General features: G+C 37.5%; 1 protein-coding gene across 2 annotated transcripts; it reads left to right on the forward strand.

Annotated features, from left to right (window-relative positions):
* Window positions 1–849: 849 nt before the first annotated feature.
* rab22a (RAB22A, member RAS oncogene family) lies at window positions 850–19,561 on the forward strand. 2 transcript variants are annotated; one of them, XM_060868518.1, is made up of 7 exons: window positions 850–1,198; window positions 3,920–3,999; window positions 4,244–4,325; window positions 11,272–11,343; window positions 13,119–13,225; window positions 15,057–15,166; window positions 17,343–19,561. In XM_060868518.1, the coding sequence occupies exons 1-7, from the start codon at window positions 1,163–1,165 to the stop codon at window positions 17,441–17,443; spliced, it is 588 nt and encodes a 195-aa protein (XP_060724501.1). In that variant the 5' UTR covers window positions 850–1,162; the 3' UTR covers window positions 17,444–19,561. The 2 variants fall into 2 exon arrangements, with proteins under 2 accessions (XP_060724501.1, XP_060724503.1); XM_060868520.1 differs by lacking the exon at window positions 11,272–11,343.
* The last annotated feature ends 815 nt before the right edge of the window (window positions 19,562–20,376 follow it).

The following is a 20,376-nucleotide window of genomic DNA, read 5'->3' on the forward strand; positions in this document are numbered from 1 at the left end:
CTTTCTAAATCCCATATCTCAACCACTTGAACAATAAGGAGAGACGAGGAATAAACAATATACAATTGCATTATCCTTGAATTGAACAAAGTGTGTAACTAGAGGGAGAAGTTTAAAAACTTTTAAAGGTATATATATATATATATACAACAGTATATATATATATATATATATATATATATATATATATATATATATATATATATATATATATATATAGTTGATTTAACATCAAATCTTAAAAGGTGTATATATATAAGGTGTAAAAGGTGTATATATATATATATATATATATATATATATATATATATATATATATATATATATATATATATATATATATATATATATTATAGTTATAGAAGTTAGAGTTGATAAAACTAACTCTTTTCAGCTGTTCTGTAACCGAAAACTCAGAGTTTCCCATCTCGGGGTTTGTCAACTCAGAGTTCAAGTTTAAACTCAGAGTTGGTTGAACCTCCTTTCTGAAACGGCCCACTCTGAGTTTTCGGTTACAGAACAGCTGAAAAGAGTTTTATCAACTCTAAGTTGACTGACTGTTAAGCGCGTGCACCCGCGCCACCATTCCTTCTAGCTCACTAGGGGGAGCGCTAAACAGATTGAATATCTCCCCAGTCTGTTCCACAATAAACTGTATGTTCTGTCTAGCACTTCTGTTATAGATTCACCATTAATCATTTTCGAAACACGTCAGCTATATTTTTTGGACAAGAGTAAGCTATTTACGTAGTATGTCAACAGTGAGCAATACTGTACACAGAAAACAAAATATTCAAACTGGTAAAAAAAAAAAGTAGAAAAAAAAGTATATCACGTGACGCTCCAGCCCTTCAAGATGGTGGTCATTGTATTGTTATGTGTCTGCTTGTCCACTTAATAACGAAACTAGTAAACTATTTAATATTTAAGCGATAACATCTGTTGATTTATTTTTAGTTTAGTTAATAAAACCTTTTGGCTACCAGGGCATTTCTCTATACCAGTTATATATTGTTATGTTTGTTAGATACGAGTCGCATTTTAAATATGTCGGTACTCTGCTGGACAGATGTCTATACATCAAAACAGAGCACTAGTTGTTGACGACTTTTATGAAACAGTCTGGGATGTTTAAGAACGTTTTCTTCTTTGAGGGATCGAAATGTCACTCAGGGAGTTGAAAGTGTGCTTGCTTGGGGTAAGATGCGTTTAACATTGTTTTCGCTGTTTTCTTTTGGTCTTTCATCAATAATGGTTTCAGCAGGAGCAACTATTTATTGCTGATCATCAGCATTTCTTGGTATTTTGTTGGACATGATTGTGTAATATAATGGCTGTAGCTCTGTAAGCAGATTCGGTTCTGGGGCTCTACAAGCCTTCTCAATGAAGATTTGTTTATTAAAAGCAGTTTGTATAATAAATGAGTGACTATAAAACATTTATAACTAGCTCCTGTTTACAGCAGACGCCATTATTCACCACTTTAAGAATTTTTTATTTGTATTCGTTCATATTCAAGCTAACCATCAAGTTATACACCCTTGTTGTTAAGCTAAACTCTGAACAGAAAGTAGTATGGTAAGAACATCAAAAAAAAAAAACATAGTGTATGGAAATTAAATAGTTTGATGTGTGAAAAGTGACCAAATTATTTGATCTGCTGTCATTGTGAAAGACTGTAGTTAACTACCCTAACTGTGATGCTTAATGAGATGAAGAGTGAGCAGCTATAAGATTATCATGTTTCATATCAATTCACCATAAGTGTTTTGTGTAAATTCAGAGAATATGCATAAGTAGTATTATGTGAATTAGTAAATATAGTGATGAAAAAAGAAACCTCAAAATTAATCAATCACATCAGTGTCACATACATTTATCATTATATCCTTCTCAGACAACTTTTGGTAAATACTAAAGTCTGCATACCAGGAACACTGTAAAACACCTAGAGACTGCTGTTTTGGAGGTGCCCTCACCCAGTCTTATAGTCAACATAATTTGGCCAACTTCAAAGAACTGAATGGTCACTCGCACTCCTTGACACGTCATTTTAACAAGATAAACAATGCTCTTCACTTCAACTGCCAATGGTTTTAATGTTATGGGAAATCAGTGTATATGGTATGTATGTTTAACAATGTATTTGAGATGCATTTGAAAAAAATAAGTCTAATAGTTGATCATAGGTTGATCATAAGAAAAAAAACTCAGTATCACAAGTCCATGAAGAAATCGTGGAAGTTGTTAACTCAAGGCAATAACGTTATTATCTAAAGAAAAAATATTGTATTAATTTCAGATCACAAGTCCTGATTTTTTTAGCTTTTCTAGATTTTTAGTAACATGAGGGTAATGATTTTTATTTCTCAACTAAAAGTTCAGTTTAATATACGTTGTCACTTGAAAGTTTGTGAACCTTCAGAAACTCCTATATTTCTATATGACCCAAAAAATCATCAGAAGCCCTTAGAGTAAACAAAGTGAACACAATCAAACAAACGAGCAAAAAATATTGTCATCTAATTAGTGAGAAAAAATATCCAGCATTACATATCTGTGCCTTGCAAAAGTATGTGAACCTTTGCTTTCAGTATCTGTTGTGAAGCAATAACTGCAAGTAACTTTTCCGGTTACTTTTGATCATTCCTGCACAAGGGCTTGGAAGAATTTTATTTCATTCCTCAGTACAGAAGAGCTTCAACACTCAGATTTTAATGGGTGTCCTCATACAAGTTGCTTGCTTCAGGTCCTTCCACATTTTTTCTTTTGAATTAAAGTCAGTACATCGACTTGGACATTCTAAAATTATTATTTTTGTTTATCTTTGGTACACAAACTTGGGTGCTTGTGATCATTTCCTGTTGTATGACCCATTTTTTCTTGAGATTCAGTTCATGGACAAATATCCTGTCATTTTCATTTAGAGTTCACTAGCATAATTCCGAATTCTATCTTGTTCTATCAATGAGGCAAGCTGTCCTGACCCAGATGCAGCAATACAGGCCCAAAGCATGATACTACCACCACCATGTTTCACAGACGGTATAATGTTTTTATGCTGGAATTCAGTATTTTCTTTTCTCCAAAAATAATGCTTCTCATTTTAAAATAAAGTTTTATTTTTGTCTCATTCCTCCACAGAGTATTTTTTCAAAGATCCTCTGACTTGTTCACATGATCTTTATCAAACTTTATGGGCAGCAATGTTCTTTTTGGAGATTTGTGGCTTTCTCCTTGCAACTCTTCCTTGCACACCAAGGTTGTTCAGTGTTCACCTGATGGCAAAGTCACAAACATTAACATAAGCCAAAGTAAAAAAGGCCTTTAGTTGCTTAGAAGTTACTCTGGGTTTCTTTCTGACCCAATAGACTATTACATGTCTTGCTTTTGAAGTGATATTTGTTGGTTGACCACTTCTGGGAATGTATCAGAATCTATCTAACTATAGATTTTTGGAGTCCAAACTCTTAAGAGAGGATTTTGTAACCTTTTCCCGCCTGATGAGAAACAATAACTCTTGTCATGAAGTCCACATAAATCTCCCTTGTTTTTGCAATGATCCCCTTACACAATCACACGTCATGAATATTAGACTTTAATATCTTTATTGTTTACATATAAAAGGACACTTATAGAGACCCGATTGTCATCTCATTGACTGAAATCAGATAGACTTTAATTTGACCATTAAATTAAGTACTAAACCTAGAGGCTCACATACTTTTGCCTCTCTATATATATAATTATTGGAACATTTTGCTGAATAAAAGAATTACCAAGTATAATATATTTGTCTGATCTGTTTGAGTTCACTTTGTCTGCTTTTGGGACTTGTATAAAAATCTGATGATGTTTTGGGTCATATTTATGCAACAATGTATATTTTGATAGTTGATTATATTTTTTCTTGCTCAAGGACACTGGGGTTGGAAAGTCAAGTATTGTATGCAGATTTGTGGAGGACAGCTTTGATCCCAACATTATACCTACAATTGGGTAAGTGTTTTGTCCCTTCATTGAGTAGTCATGTTGAATATTATCATAAGGCCATGAAAGGATATCCTATTTCTGTTATTTTGGTATTGTTTTATATATCATTCAGTTGTGTATGAGATATAGAATATGTGTTTTATAATCAGATTTAAATGCTAGGACACTTTAAAGGGATGTTGTTTAGTGTGTGTTTGTTTTGCACTGCAGTTGTACTAAATAATTATAACATTTTTATGTCTTTTTGCAGTGCATCATTTATGACGAAGACAGTGCAGTACCAAAATGAGCTTCATAAGTTTCTTATTTGGGACACAGCAGGACAAGAAAGGGTAAACAAATACCATTGATCAGAATTGCAATGTAATTGTAAGTAGAGGAAATCACAATTAAATACAGACCTTGTTGCATACCATACTCTCCTGTTCGATTTCTTATCTGATCTGCTAAGTCCAGCTTTTAATAGGAAAAGCTGGTTTTTCAGCTACTTGTCACTTCAAGACTGGACTATAGCATCTCACTCCTGATTCAGAATCCAGCTGCTTGTTTCATCCACACCACCCCATTGCTATGCTCCCTACATTGGGCCTCTGTAGCTGTTTTCCACTTTTTACAACATCCCCACCATGGATTTGGTAAAGTAATTTTTATTGGCTTCATCACAAAACGTGGATGACATTAATGCAATTAGGCAGCACTTGGTGACAATCTGTTAACTTTGAGCTGAATGATGAGTTTCAGGACTAAAATCAAGACTGCGTCTTGAGTCTCACTGACAGTTCTTTCTTGGCCTGGCTTATCATTGGATTCAATAGGAATGAATAAGATAAATGTTGATGTAAAATATAAATGTATAGATGTAGTGGTGAATTGTTGGTTGGTGTGTTTGTTGTATATAATATATTAAATGCTGTTGTTGAAACCTGTGGGTGGGATGTTTTATAGAGAGAGGGAAATTATGCCATCCGACCTCAAAGGGTGTTTGTAAGGGTATTCCAGTTGGAATCATAAAAGGTAAACCAGTATACCTTTAGCTTTGTTTATTTTTATTTATTTTTTTATTTTTACATATTTACACCTTTTGAAATATCAAAGTTTTTCTACTGTTTTCAGCACTGTAAAGTTCACAATATGAACAAACTAGAGTCATTTTAGCAGTTATCTTGGGATATTAACAGCAGAATAGGCATGTGATGAGTAATACCATTTTTCCATGCATGCTTTTTGGTACTTAACACTATGGGGACTGATACCAAAATAAGAAATCTACATAATATTAAGCAATGTGTCTCTAGTAAATGGTAAATAATATCAGTGATATGTTAAGATTAGAGGGGGGCACGGTGGCTTAGTGGTTAGCACGTTCGCCTCACACCTCCAGGGTCGGGGTTCGATTCCCGCCTCCACCTTGTGTGTGTGGAGTTTGCATGTTCTCCCCCCGTGCCTCGGGGGTTTCCTCAGGGTACTCCGGTTTCCTCCCCTGGTCCAAAGACATGCATGGTACTTTGATTGGCATCTCTGGAAAATTGTCCCTAGTGTGTGATTGCGTGAGTGAATGAGAGTGTGTGTGTGTGCCCTGCGATGGGTTGGCACTCCGTCCAGGGTGTATCCTGCCTTGATGCCCAATGACGCCTGAGATAGGCACAGGCTCCCCGTGACCCGAGGTAGTTCGGATAAGCGGTAGAAAATGAATGAATGAATGAATGAATGTTAAGATTAGTTAGCTATGTTTTTGTAACAGGCAGCACTGTACCCCTGGTATAAGTCGAATTTGCTAATTAGATAGCTTACAATAGTCGAGACATGAAAAAAAATGGTATTAGCTTTTTTCAACCTATTATTTATAATCATGAGCTCATAAACTGTAACTGAATACTTGTACACCTGCTCATTCATTGTAGTTATGTAATCAGCGACTCTCTTGGCCGACAGCGCAATGCACAAAACCAATCAGATATGGACCAGCAGCTTCAGGTAATGTTCACATCAAACATCTGAAGTCCCAAGGTGCATAATATTAACAATGGAATTTAAATAAAGCAGTGCAAGGCATATGCAGATAAAGTGAAAAATGAGCAGACCAATGCTGCACAAAGTGACTGGTGCATGTTGTCATATGTTAGTGGGAGGGGGGAGTGGAAGGACCTGGGGATGTGGGATCTGGAAGGGTGTGTTGGGTTCATAGATCTGTGGTGCCTGTGGCAGAAAAGGGAAGTGGGGGCAAGTTCGAGTGTAAGTTCAGCTTCCTGACAGCCTGATGAATGAAGCTGTCCTTCAATCTGTATAACTGTTGACCCCCTGGCATTTTCCTTCTAATCTATGTCTTTATCCAGTGAGTGGCAGTTCTGCAGAAGGAAAATGATTTTTACTTCCAGAGTTCAACAGAGAATGACCAGATTTGTTTCAGCATCAGAATGGTTATGGTAATTCAGATAACCACTATGTACATTTCAGCATTTCAGAACGCACAACATCTTGAACCCTATTTCCTTCAGGGTTCAAGATGTTGTGCGTTCTGAAATGCTGAAATGTACATAGTGGTTATCTGAATTTGCTAATTCAGTGTGTCTTTTTGTGTCTTTTTATTCTCACCAAACTCTGCATAGCCTGGTGAATCTATGGACCCAAATTCAATCATGTGCAATCATGCAATCTTGAAGAAATGCTGCCAACATATTTTGAAATCCATGCCATGCTAAATTGAGGTTGTTTTAAGAGCAAAGTCAGTTCCTACCCAATGTAGTGTCATGAAAGGATAGTGCATGCTCCATTCATTCATTCATTCATTTTCTACCGCTTATTCGAACTACCTCGGGTCACGGGGAGCCTGTGCCTATCTCAGGCGTCATCGGGCATCAAGGCAGGATACACCCTGGACGGAGTGCCAACCCATCGCAGGGAACACACACACACACTCATTCACCCACGCAATCACACACTAACGGACAATTTTCCGGAGATGTCAGTCAACCTACCATGCATGTCTTTGGACCGGGGGAGGAAACCGGAGTACCCGGAGGAAACCCCCGAGGCAAGGGGAATACATGCAAACTACACACACAAGGCGGAGGTGGGAATCAAACCCCCAACCCTGGAGGTGTGAGGCGAACGTGCTAACCACTAAGCCACCGTGCCCCCCAGTGCATGCTCCAGTTTCATGTAATTTAAAATTACAGGAAAAATAACTTAATTTATACAGTGATGCCTTGAGATATGAGTTTAATTTGTTCCGTGACTTTGCTCGTATCTCAAATTGCTCGTATCTCAAAACAATTTTCCCCGTTTAAATGAATTGAAACCCCGACTCCACCATGCCGGAACCATGCTCTTTCCACAAAAGTGGTCCTGACAGAACTGAATTTCTCTTAACGTAACTGAACTTAATTGCTACAATTTGTTTTCTTTACATTAATTTTGCTTACGTTTCTTCATCGCTTTTCTCTTCACTTGTTTTTGCCTTTTTTGTCTGTCTTTCCTCACTAACATTTGCCGGTTGTTTTAATAAAAACCTGTCCGGTCAGCATCACTGTATAGTGATTTAACAGACAAAGGCCAAAAAAGGAAGTAACTGTCAAACATTTATCCAGGAAATTAACTGACGTTTCTGGAAAGTCTTTACAAACATGGATGAAATGACTGCTTATAGGGCACAAAATTTAACTTGCCTTTTTAATGTAATTAAATCCCTGTGAAACAGGCAGTTAAAGTTAAAAGCCTGTGGCAGTAAACTCTGCGTCTGGTGTCACATGTCATTACAATCATTACATTACATGTCTAATGTCTAAGCAAAATCTCATGCAATAACATGTGCAGACTTTGTTTTAGCAAATAAATGTAGAATCATCTTCTTCTTTCGGCTTTTCCCTTCAGGGGTTGCCACAGCGAATCATCTCTCTCCACCTAACCCTATCTTCTGCATCCTCAACACTTGCACCCACTAGCTTCAAATCCTCATTAATTACATCCATATACCTCCTCTTTGGCCTTCCTCTTTGCCTCCTGCCTGGCAGCTCCATGTCCAACATTCTCCTACCAATATACTCACTCTCCCTCCTCTGAACATGTCCAAACCATCTTAATCTCGCCTCCCTAACTTTGTCCCCCAAACGTCCAACATGGACTGTCCCTCTGATGTACTCGTTCCTAATCCTGTCCAATCTTGTCACACCCAAAGAGAACCTCAACATCTTCAGTTCGGCTACCTCAAGCTCTGACTCCTGTCTCTTCTTCAGTGACACTGTCTCTAAACCATACAGCACGGCCGGTCTCACCACTGTCCTGTACACCTTCCCCTTGATTCTTGCTGATATTTTCCTATCACACAGAACTCCTGACACCTTTCTCCACCCACTCCAACCTGCCTGCACTCGCTTCTTTACTTCTTTCCCACTCTCTCCATTACTCTGGACTGTTGACCCCAAGTACTTAAACTCCTGTACCTTCTTCACCTCTTCACCCTGTAACCTTACTGTTCCACTTCCCTCCCTTTCATTCACACACATGTACTCAGTCTTACTACGACTGACTTTCATTCCTCTTCTCTCCAGCGCAAACCTCCACCTCTCCAGGTTTTCCTCCACCTGCTCCCTGCTCTCACTACAGATCACAATGTCATCTGCAAACATCATCGTCCAAGGAGACTCCTGTCTGACCTCCTCTGACAACTGGTCCATCACTATAGCAAACAGGAAGGGGCTCAGAGCCGATCCCTGATGCAGTCCCACCTCCACTGTGAACTCCTCTGTCTGACCTACAGCACACTTCACCACTGTCCTGCTCCTCTCATACATGTCCTGCACCACTCTGACATACTTCTCTGCTACTCCTGACTTCCTCATACAGTACCACAGCTCTTCTCTTGGCACCCTGTCATACGCTTTCTCTAAGTCTACAAACACACAGTGCAACTCCCTCTGACCATCCCTATACTTCTCCATCAACATTCTCAGAGCAAAAATTGCATCTGTTGTGCTCTTTCTGGGCATGAAGCCATACTGCTGCTCACAAATTTCCACCACCGTCCTTAACCTAGCTTCCACTACTCTTTCCCACAACTTCATTGTATGGCTCATCAACTTTATCCCCCTATAGTTGCTGCAACTCTGCACGTCACCCTTATTCTTAAAGATCGGCACTAACACACTCCTTCTCCATTCCTCAGGCATCCTCTCACTTTCTAATACCCTGTTGAACAAACTAGTTAAAAATTCCACTGCTGCCTCTCCTAGACACTTCCAGACCTCTACCGGGATGTCGTCAGGACCAACTGCCTTTCCACTTTTCATCCTCTTCAAAGCCTTCCTGACTTCATCCTTTCTAATCTTATCTACTTCCTGTTCCACAGAGTTCACCCCTTCTACTCTTTTTTCCCTCTGATTTTCCTCATTCATCAGCTCCTCAAAGTATTCCTTCCATCTCCTCTGTACACTCTCCTCACTTGTGAGCACCCTTCCATCTCTATCCTTAATAGATTCTAGATTAATAGATAATAAATTCTAACTTGCTGCACATCCTTCCCATCTCGATCCCTCTGTCTAGCTAACCTGTACAAGTCCTTCTCTCCTTCTCTAGTGTCTAACCTAGTGTACAACTCGTCATATGCCTTCTGCTTGGCCTTAGACACCTCCCTCTTCACTCTGCGCTGTAACTCCTTGTATTCCTGTCTATTCTCTTCAGTCCTGTCCATATCCCACTTCTTCTTGGCTAATCTCTTCCTCTGGATACTATCCTGAACTTCCTCATTCCACCACCAAGTCTCCTTATCTTCTTTCCTCCTTCCAGATGACACACCCAGCACCTTTCTCCCTGTCTCCCTGATCACTTCTGCTGTAGTTTCCCAGTCATCCGGCAGCACTACCTGACCACCCAGAGCCTGCCTCAACTTCTGTCTAAATTCCTCACAACATTCCTCCTTTTTCAGCTTCCACCACTTAGTTTTCTTCTCTATCTTTGACCTGTTCCTCTTACAGACCATCAGAGTCATCCTACACACCACCATCCTATGCTGTCTGGCTACACTCTCTCCCACTACCACTTTACAGTCACTAATCTCTTTCAGATTGCCTCTTCTACAAAGGATGTAGTCTACCTGTGTTCTCCTACCTCCACTCTTGTAAGTCACTCTATGTTCCTCCCTCTTCTGAAAATAAGTGTTAACCACAGCCATGTCCATCCTCTTAGCAAAGTCTACTACCATCTGTCCTTCAAGGTTCCTTTCCTTAACTCCAAACTTGCCCATCACCTCCTCATCACCTGTGTTCCCCTCACCAACATGTCCATTAAAATCCGCTCCTATCACCACTCTTTCACCCTTGGGAATACTCTCAATCACCTCATCGAATTCACACCAGAATCTCTCTTTCTCCTCTAACTCACAACCTACCTGCGGGGCATAACCACTAACAACATTCAACATCACCCCTTCAATCTCTAACTTCAGACTCATCACCCTGTCTGACACTCTCTTCACCTCCAGAACATTCCTCACAAACTCCTTCTTCAGGACCACACCTACCCCATTTCTCTTACTATCCACACCATAATAAAACAAGCAAATAAATGTAGAATAACTTTACATATTTACACCAGTAAGTGTGTGGGAGGAAAATTGTTAAGAGGCTGTGGGGCCCTGTGTGTGGTGGTTGTCTAGAAATCATATTTCTAATATAGTTTCACTTCACAGATTATTATTATTATTATTATTATTATTATTATTATTATTATTTATTATTTAAAAAAATGCATAAAAAAAAAAGTCCATTCTTTTATGTGAAGCTTGCCAGAGAAGCTGTCATGCCTGGGAACAACCATGAGATGATAGTATTGGATTTTCTTTGTGATGTCATAACCACACTAATGAACAAATCTTCATTGCTCTTACTTTGCTTAACACTTACAGAAGACTTGTATGTGATTATATTTCACAAATGATGCAAAAGTCAACCCACAGCTTGGTTCCAGATGGCTTGAACTTTGACAAAAACTTTCATGTCATAGATGATGTCTTATAAAACTCTAATACATCATGCCCAGTATTCATGCTGAAAATTCGTTCAAATAAATGTTTACAGATCAAAATACAAAATATGCAATAAACAATGCAGGTATGATCAATCTACAGTCACATGCAGCTCTATATTTACAGGACCAAAATATTTTTAGTTTGATTATTCATTAATTTTTTTATGGGACATTAATCCCAGGAATTCAGTGGTGGTGGTCACAAGATAACTTGCTTACTCTAAAATGTTAATTATGTGTCTTTCTTTATCCCCATAGTTTCGTGCCCTTGCCCCTATGTACTACAGAGGTTCAGCTGCAGCTATCATTGTTTATGACATTACGAAGGAGGTACTGAGTCATTTCTTAACTGTTTTATTAAAGATATCTGGACTGAAAATGCAGATACAGAATGCAGATTAGATGTTCGTTAAATGTATAGATAGTATCTATTTATCTGGCTGGCTGGGTGGGTGGCTGGCTACCAACTGGGTTAGTACATATCCAAAATGGCAGAACAGTACATGCAGGTGCATTGACCAATGTTGGCCCAAGGAAAAAAAAAAAGACGAACCAGACTGCTGGAGAAGGCCAGCCAATAGGGGCAGTCTGATGTACTGGGCAATGTTATGGTGGAAAGCTTTCAGTTCTTGGCATACCACATACCTAAACACATACCACCTGCCTAAAGGATGTTGCAGACCAAATACAGCCCTTCACTTCAGAGGTATTCCCTAATGGAAGTGTCTCTTTCAGCAGGATAATACACCTTGCCAAAAAATGTTTAGGAAAAGTTTACATAACATGAGTTCAATGGTAGGTACTTTTGGTAGTGAACAGGAGCCAGCATGGGCACTTTAAACAGTCTATGGCTGCACAGCCCCATGTGCAGCAAGCTATGTTGCACTGTCTGTTCTGACAACATTTTTTTCATAGCCAACACTAACTTTTCCAGCAGTTTATGAGACCAGGACCAAACCAGCTACCTTTATTCCCCACGCTAATCAATGAGCCTTGGAAGCCCATGACCCTGTCACAAGATCTTTCATTCTGGAGATGTTCTGACCCAGCTGTCTAGCCTTGACAATTTTACCCTTGTAGTTCATATCCTTATCTTGTCCATTTTTCCTTGCTTACCAACTTTGAGCTCTGCCTGTTCACTTGCTGCATCATATATATGCCACCCCTCAACAGGTGCCACGGTCATGAGGTTATCCACATTATTCATTTCACCTTTCAGTGGCTTTAATGTTATGGTTGATCTGTGTGTATGTGTTCATATATTTTCATTGAATATATGAAAATGACAATTCTTTTGTTTTTGCTATACACTGAAAAGATTTGGATAGAAGATAAAAATATGAATATGAGGCAGTAGACCAGAATTTTATCTTTCATTTCTTGATACTTGCAGTAGATGTGTTTAAAAGCTTAGAACATGGCACCCATCCACACTGAACCCTGAAATTTCATCTATAGATCTGAAGACTATTGTCTTAAAGACAGTAGTCTTTAAAAAGGACACAAACACAAAAGGATAAAAGGATAAAACAACTTGAAGAGCAAAAAGCTGTCTATGGGAGAAAAGCAAGCATTGTTGTAGCCAGTAACAATTTGAAATGTGCTGAATACAACAATTTGAAATGTGCTGAGAAAAAAAGAAACCACTGGTGTATTAACAACCGGACATCAAACAGATTGGCTAAGGAAATCCAAAGGAGCTAATGACAGACATTTTGAGAGAGGTGAAGAATAAACCAACAGTTATTGGTATAACCATCAATCTCTACAGACTAAGAGAGCAGGTACCACAATTCACCATTTGAGAAAGTTGCAAAAATCAATCATAGAGGCAATACCATAGGATGCAAACCACTCATCAGCAGTAAGGTATGTAACCAGGAAAAGCATCACACTAGATAAAGGCAACAGTTTCAAGATGACACTGGTTAAGACCATACTATTGCTCACCTAAAGATTGGGTAGTCTGCCAAAGTTGCCATGATCTAAGTTTAGATCCAGATGTAAATACATAGTACAAATGTTTATTTATTAAATATGAAATTGGATTGGAACTTTTTTTTTTCAAAAATTTCCCAGAAATTTTTTTTTTTTTTTACTCTCAGGAGTCCTTTCTAACTTTGAAGAACTGGGTAAAGGAGCTTCGTCAGCATGGACCACCCAACATAGTGGTGGCCATTGCTGGCAACAAATGTGATCTCTCTGATGCCAGGTAAATTTCCTAATGCTTGGTCTCCATTTGTCTGCCAGATTTAGAATCTGGTGAAAGAGCAAAATCTCTCTCTTGCTTCACTGTATGTAATTTTCTGCACACAGCTTTAGATGCAATCTAAAATACAATGTGGAGAACAAAACTGTTGTCTATATTTTTCTAATTTTTCTAATCTAATTCTCCATATATCTGTGTATGTATATTCAAATATGTGTATCTGGCTATCAAGTAAAGAACTAGGTAGAATGTTGAATGGTTTTTTTTGTGGTAGATTATAATGACATTTTACATGGTGCTCCAACAAGAATTTAGCTTTAATTCATTGATGGACCATCAATGTCTTGGTTCATTTTTGCTAAGAGTATGGTCATTTTGTCTTTCTCAAAGCTATAATAACAAGATCAGACATTAAGCTGATGTACATTAAGTAGGTGCCTTTATTAAGTTAATTAAACTGACAGAACTTGCACATACACACTTTGGGTGTCTATGTGCGCTATTAGATCCATGGTAAATGCCTGAAAGTGTGTAAGTGTGTGTGTGGAGGGTTGTTTGAAGAGTAGGGACCTTTTGCTATTTATTGCCCTCTTGTCCTCAATGTGCTCCTTATCTGACACTTCCATAACATCCCTAATGTTAAGCATCTCTTGTACACTAAACCATTTTTTGATTGTACTAATTTCTCTGTAAAGTTTAATTTATATGTATAGCGCTTTTAACAAAACACATTGTCTCTCAGCACCTTTACAGAAGTATAGAAACAAAGTAAAAAAAAAAAAATAATTTAATTTAAAGTTTAAAATTAAGTTACAATATATCTCTAATATCTATCCCTAATGAGCAAGCCTGAGGTGACAGTGGCAAAGAAAAACTCCCTGAGATGTTATTAAGAAGAAACCTTGAGAGGAACCAGACTCAGAAGGGAACCCATTCTCATTTGGGTGACACTGGACAGTAAATAATGTAAATATAAATAATGTTCTTTCTACAAAAACTTATAGTTAAGTGAACTAATGGGTCAGCACAAATTCCGTGTTCACCACAGACACTAATTTCTTCCTGCCAAAGTCTTTAAATGATCGCTGATGAAGACCCGACAATAAAACTGTCTGACACAACAGTGGTTTAAAGAAGGCTTGACAGACTCTGGATGGCCCCATCCACAGCAATCCCAAGAGTCACTGGCTGTCCCTTTTTAATCCCCAGCTGAGTGAGACGAGTCTCCAACCATGGTGTTGGTTATTATTAGGTATGATTGTAATCATGTGATGGACAACGTACAAAGAACAGAAGGGACTCCAACAATACGAGCTATGACAGGGGTCATAAAAGGGATACCACATATGTGATTGAAATGAAATAAAATGGTTTAATGTACAAGATGTCATACAAGAGATCATCATTATTAACATCATGACACTTTGACTTTTTATATGCATAAGCCCATAATAGTAGTGCAGTGTATTTGAGACTGCAAGTGCCTGTTTTCACATGGGAATACCTTTAGAACAGGTTTCTGCTGACTGTAACTACACTTTCCCATCTAGTAATATGGCCTTTTTGTAAACCTGTATTTTATGGTTTAAACCTTTATTTTATATTTTATCTATGTATTTTTGGTCAATTTATTAATTTTGAATTTGAAAGGATTTCCATTTAAATATAAAACTTAATGTTTAACATTAAGTGTGGCAGACAAAAAAATTAAAAAGATAAACAACTTTATGTACTTTGTAATGTAATTTAAATATATAAATTAATCATTTTATTATTGTACTACTGGTTTGATTGTTGAAATTTCTGCATTTTTCCTTCCTCTTTTGTTTTACAGAGAGGTACAAGAGAAGGATGCCAAGGACTATGCTGACTCTATCCATGCTATTTTTGTTGAAACTAGTGCCAAAAATGCTATTAACATCAATGAAATATTCACTGAGATAAGTAAGTACAGATAAGCACCCATTTACTACAGTCTTAATTAAATGTGAAAAATTACAAGGTGCTAATTATGTTTATTAAAAACTTCATTATGATTCTTTTATACTTAAGATTTAGCCCACAAGCTAGTCAAAATATAACTAATTATATTTATATATATTTTTATACTTTATATGTGTATATATATATGTGTGTGTGTGTATATATATGTATATATATATATATATATATATATATATATATAAATTATATTTTATATTTTTTATAGAGAATGGGTCTTTACCTGTTATATTGTAAAAAGGATGTGGACACTTGACCAATCATACCAGTATGTGCTTGAGCATTCTCTTGCAGATAGATTTAGGCCCCTTTGAAATGATAATATCCTCCACTCTTCTGGCGAGGCTTTCCTCTAGGTTTTGGATTATGGCTGTGGGTATTTCTGCCCATTCAGCCATAAAGGTGAGGTTGTATCCCTTCAGTCTGCTCTTCAGGGGGTGAAATGGCAAGTCAATCCTCAGTTGCATTACTGTCTGACGTGTTGCCAATGTGTTTTGGGTCATTGTCACAAGTTCCTCACAATTAGAATGGATGCTTTTCTCTGTAAATTGCCAGATTAAATGTTTATGTAGACTTCTGAATTCATTTTGCACCTACCGTCATGAGTTATCATCTATAAATATTAGTTAGGTCACTCCAGAAGCAGCCATGTAATCCCAAGCCATGACACTACCACCAGCATGCTTGACAGATGAGCTCATATGTTTTGGCCCAAAACTCATACTTTGGTCTCTATAACTTTGATAGATGTTGATCTTGATTACAAACTTCTATGGCTTATCTCTGTATTTTGTTCTGAAGCTGCAAATTCACCAATTTCTCTATTACTTACTGTTTAGTCTGCTTAGTTTTGAGTTTTGAGAATGACACAAATTTTAATTTTCACCAAGTCTTAAAATTTTTCACAAATATTCTTGCATATTTAATGTTCGGACTTGCATGTTTAATGCAGACTTTGTGATGTTTTTTGTGCATATTGAGGATTGACTATTGAGCCTATTGTGGACTGACCACAAGTTCTCAATGGGATAAAGGTCTGGGGAGTTTCCTACACGTGGACCCAAAATAATGATGTTTTGTTCCCCAAGCCACTTAGTAATCACTTTTGCCTAATGGCAAGGTGCTCCATCATGCCATGCTGGAAAAGGCACTGTTCATCAGAAAAACTGTTCTTGGATGATTTGGAGAAGTTACTCTCAGAGGATGTTTTGTACCATTCTTTATTCATGGTTGTATTCTTAGGTAAATTTGTCAGTGAGCCCACTCCTTTGGCTGAGAAGCAACCCCATACATGATTGGCATGACACAGGACTGATGGTAGTGCTCACCGTTTCTTCTCCAGACAGTCTTTTTTTCCGGAGGCCCAAAACAATCAGAAAGGGGAGTCATCAGAGAAAATGACTTTACCCAGTCCTCTGCAGTACCATCCCTGTACCTTTTGCAGAATATCAGTCTGTTTTTCCTGGAGAGAAGTGGCTTCTCAACACCAGGCAATCCTTCCAAAGTCTTTGTCTCACTGTGCATTCAGATGCACTCACACCTGCCTGCTGTCATTCCTGAGCAAGCAATGGTGGTGCCCTGATCTCGCAGCTGAATCAACTTTAGGAGATGGTCCTGGTGCTTTCTGGACATTATTGCCTGTTGAAAGATGAAGATGACCATAATCCCGTTACAGATTAACACAGCATATTTCAGCACAATCAGACTTTTGGTTACTAAGAAATTGATATTTCACTTTAAACAGTTTCAACAGTTGTGCTCCAAACATTGCTTATGACTTTAGTTTTGTTTATTACCATGTTTTTGGTTTTACACACATGAATATTTTGACACTAGATTTGTGCCAGTCCGAAAAAAATCTTAGAAATTATTCGCAAAAGTTGACTCCAAATCAAGACAGGCTAAATCAGGCCCTGGATTAAGGTCAGGGTTCTCTACAGGACCTTGCTATAGCATATAAAGTCATTCTAGACAATTGTTTGCTTCCAGCTTTGGTTAAGGTATTATTATATGATGTGATGGTTAGGTGTCCACACACATTTAGCCATATAGTGTAGCTTCAAAAAGGACATATATTTTAGATAATGATCTGATGGTAAATTGTTCCTTTTTTTTTCAGGTCAGAAGATTCCACATTTAAACACAAGTGACTCAGGTGTGAGGGGCTTGAAACTGCGACGTGAACAAACAGACTTAACCAGGGAACGCACTTGCTGTTAATGCACAATTATGCTAAAATAATTTTTACCTTCTTTCACGTCTTCATTACTAAGAAACAAAATGGACAGAAACAGAAAATTCATTCTATTGCTGTCCAGATTCTTTGTTACAGCAGAAACTGCAACACTTTTGACTCTCTGTCCATGGCTAATTAAAGTAGAGTTGACTTTGTTGTACTAGCTCTGGTCTCTCAGACCTTAAGTCAATTCCTACTTTTTTGTAAATCTCAAAACATTTAAAAGGAAAAAGAAAATGCACTGGTTTATTCCTGTTGAGAAATCAAAATGTTGAGAAATCAAAAGGTTTTCTGTTCCACCAAAACTTATAAACCATTATGTAGATTCTCACTTGGTTTTACTTTTTTTTTTTTTAAGTTATTGTGTTATTTCCAAAACAGAGGGCAGCTTTCTGGCCGAATGATGTAAAATAACAAATCAAATTGTACAAATTATTTTGCCTACTTTAAGACTTTTGGGCAACATTTATATGAAGGACTATTTCTAATGACTTACACAGTGAAGACACTCTGGTTCATACAGTTCCAAATTGGTTTCATATGTATCACAAGCAGAATCAGTATTGATCTTTTTTAGTGATAGTGTTATAGTCTTGAATTGATTAATTTCGTCATTTAAGTCACACATTCCAAATCCTGTAAAAATACTTTTAGTATTTTCTGTACTTCCAACACACCAGACTCAGATTTTTAATTTTTTGGACACATTTGTCACACTTTAATGTTTCAGATCATCAAACAAATTTAAATATTAGTCAACGATAACACAAGCAAACACAACATGCAGTTTTTAAATGAAGGTTTTTATTATTAAGGGAAAACAAAATCCAAAACCACATGGCCCTGTGTGAAAAGTGTCTCATCCAAGATGTCACAAAAGACCCCACAACATCCAAAGAACTGCAGGCCTCACTTGCCTCAGTTAAGGTAAGTGTTTATGACTCTACCATAAGAAAGAGACTGGGTAAAAATGGCCTGCATGGCAGAGTTCCAAGACGAAAGCCGCTGCTGAGCAAAAAGAACATAAAGGCTTGTCTCAGTTTTGCCAGAAAACATCTTGATGATCCCCAAGAATTTTGGGGAAAATACTCTGGAGTTCTTTCAGGAAAAAGAACATCATACCAACAGTAAAATATGGTGGTTGTAGTGTGATGGTCTGGAGCTGTTTTTTGCTGCTTCAGGACTTGGAAGACTTGCTCTGATAAATGGAACCATGAATTCTGTTGTCTACCAAAAAATCCTGAAGGACAATGTGCGGTCATCTGTTCATGACCTCAAACTGAAGCGAACTTGGGTTCTGCAGCTGGACAATGATCCAAAACACACCAGCAAGTCCACCTCTGAATGGCTGAAGAAAAACAAAATGAAGACTTTGGAGTGGCCTAGTCAAAGTCCAGACCTGAATCCTATTGAGATGCTGTGGCATGAATAAAAAGGCGGTTCATGCTTGAAAACCCTCCAGTGTGGCTGAATTACAACAATTCTGCAAAGATGAGTGGACCAAAATTCCTCCACAGCACGCACTTTTTCACACAGGGCCATGTAGGTTTGGATTTTGTTTTCCCTTAATAATAAAAACCATTTAAAAACTGCATGTTGTGTTATCTTTGACTAACATTTAAATTTGTTCTGAAACATTCAAATGTGACAAACGTGCAAAAAAATAAAAATAAAAAATCAGCAATGGGGAAACACTTATTCACACCACTGTATTTATAATCCCATTGCAAGTTGAAGTGTTTCTAATTACTCACTTTCTAATTATTAACTAATTACAACTGCTGCAAGAAAACAACACTTGCAGCAGTAGTCATTACAGTGATATATCATGTAGTTTCTAAAACACATTTGGAAAACTATTTTTTTTTCCTATGTTGAATATGACACATGTAGGTATGAATTGCTAGAAATCAACGATTCCACAGTAGTAGTTATATGATTTAAAGGCTAGCAGCAGATTTATCTGTTGTATAATCTACAGTGTCAGTGTGCACAAACAGGTACATTTAAACAGCACATTTTTTTCATTGAGCATATTGTCCATTTAATCGAATGTTCATTTAAAGAGACATGCATTATTGAATAAAAGAATGTGTAGACAAGATTTTTCATTTATTTAAAAATCATGTACTTATTATTATTATTTGACATGTATGACTATTTTACCGTCTGGTAGGATCTTAATTTTTGTTAAACTGATATGTATACTTACTGAGCACTTTATCAGGAATACCTGTACACCTAATCATTCATGAAATTACTAATCAGTTCTAGAGAAACGCATAAAATCATGCAGATAGGGGCCAGCAGTTTCAGATAATGTTTACATGGGGAAAAGTACAATGCTTATTCAGAGATACCTACGTGATGATATGCAGATGAAGCTATACAGTCTCGTGCGTGCTGGGAGAGGGAATGTTGAAAGTGCTGCAGGAGGATTAGAAAGACAGGCTCATACCAGGAGAATGAGGTTCAAACTCAGACTTTGAACTTTTCTCATTAAAAGTATAGATTGCGTTGAGTGTAAATTTCGACTGTGTCGCTTATATAACATTAACATTAACATAAGCTTCTTTCAATCTTACTTGGATTAGCATGATGGATTAGTAAATTGATTGACTTAAGTAAAGTTGGCCGCATATTCACAGATTCGAGTTCCCCGTGTCAATAACTCCTGAGCTAAACGCTCTTATTACACAAATAACACCTTTTTTTATCGTAGTAATGTAGAGATGCGGCTACAACCCAATTTTCCTCAAAATCAGCTTTCCTCCGCGTTGAGTCTCTAAAGCCACGTTCACACTGCAAGTCTTAATGCTCAATTCGGATATTTTGCTCAGATCTGATTTTTTTGTTTGGCTGTTCACATTACCTTTTAAAATGTGGCCTATATCAGATACCAGTGTGAACTGTTTGC

Source organism: Tachysurus vachellii, chromosome 4 (assembly GCF_030014155.1).
Source record: "Tachysurus vachellii isolate PV-2020 chromosome 4, HZAU_Pvac_v1, whole genome shotgun sequence".
Taxonomy (NCBI): Eukaryota; Metazoa; Chordata; class Actinopteri; order Siluriformes; family Bagridae; genus Tachysurus; species Tachysurus vachellii.

Coding starts and splice junctions, on each gene's coding strand:
- rab22a (XM_060868518.1), top strand. CDS start 1,163: ATGTCACTCAGGGAGTTGAAAGTGTGCTTGCTTGGG. Junction 1,199..3,919: donor TGAAAGTGTGCTTGCTTGGG/GTAAGATGCGTT, acceptor TTCTTGCTCAAG/GACACTGGGGTTGGAAAGTC. Junction 4,000..4,243: donor AACATTATACCTACAATTGG/GTAAGTGTTTTG, acceptor GTCTTTTTGCAG/TGCATCATTTATGACGAAGA.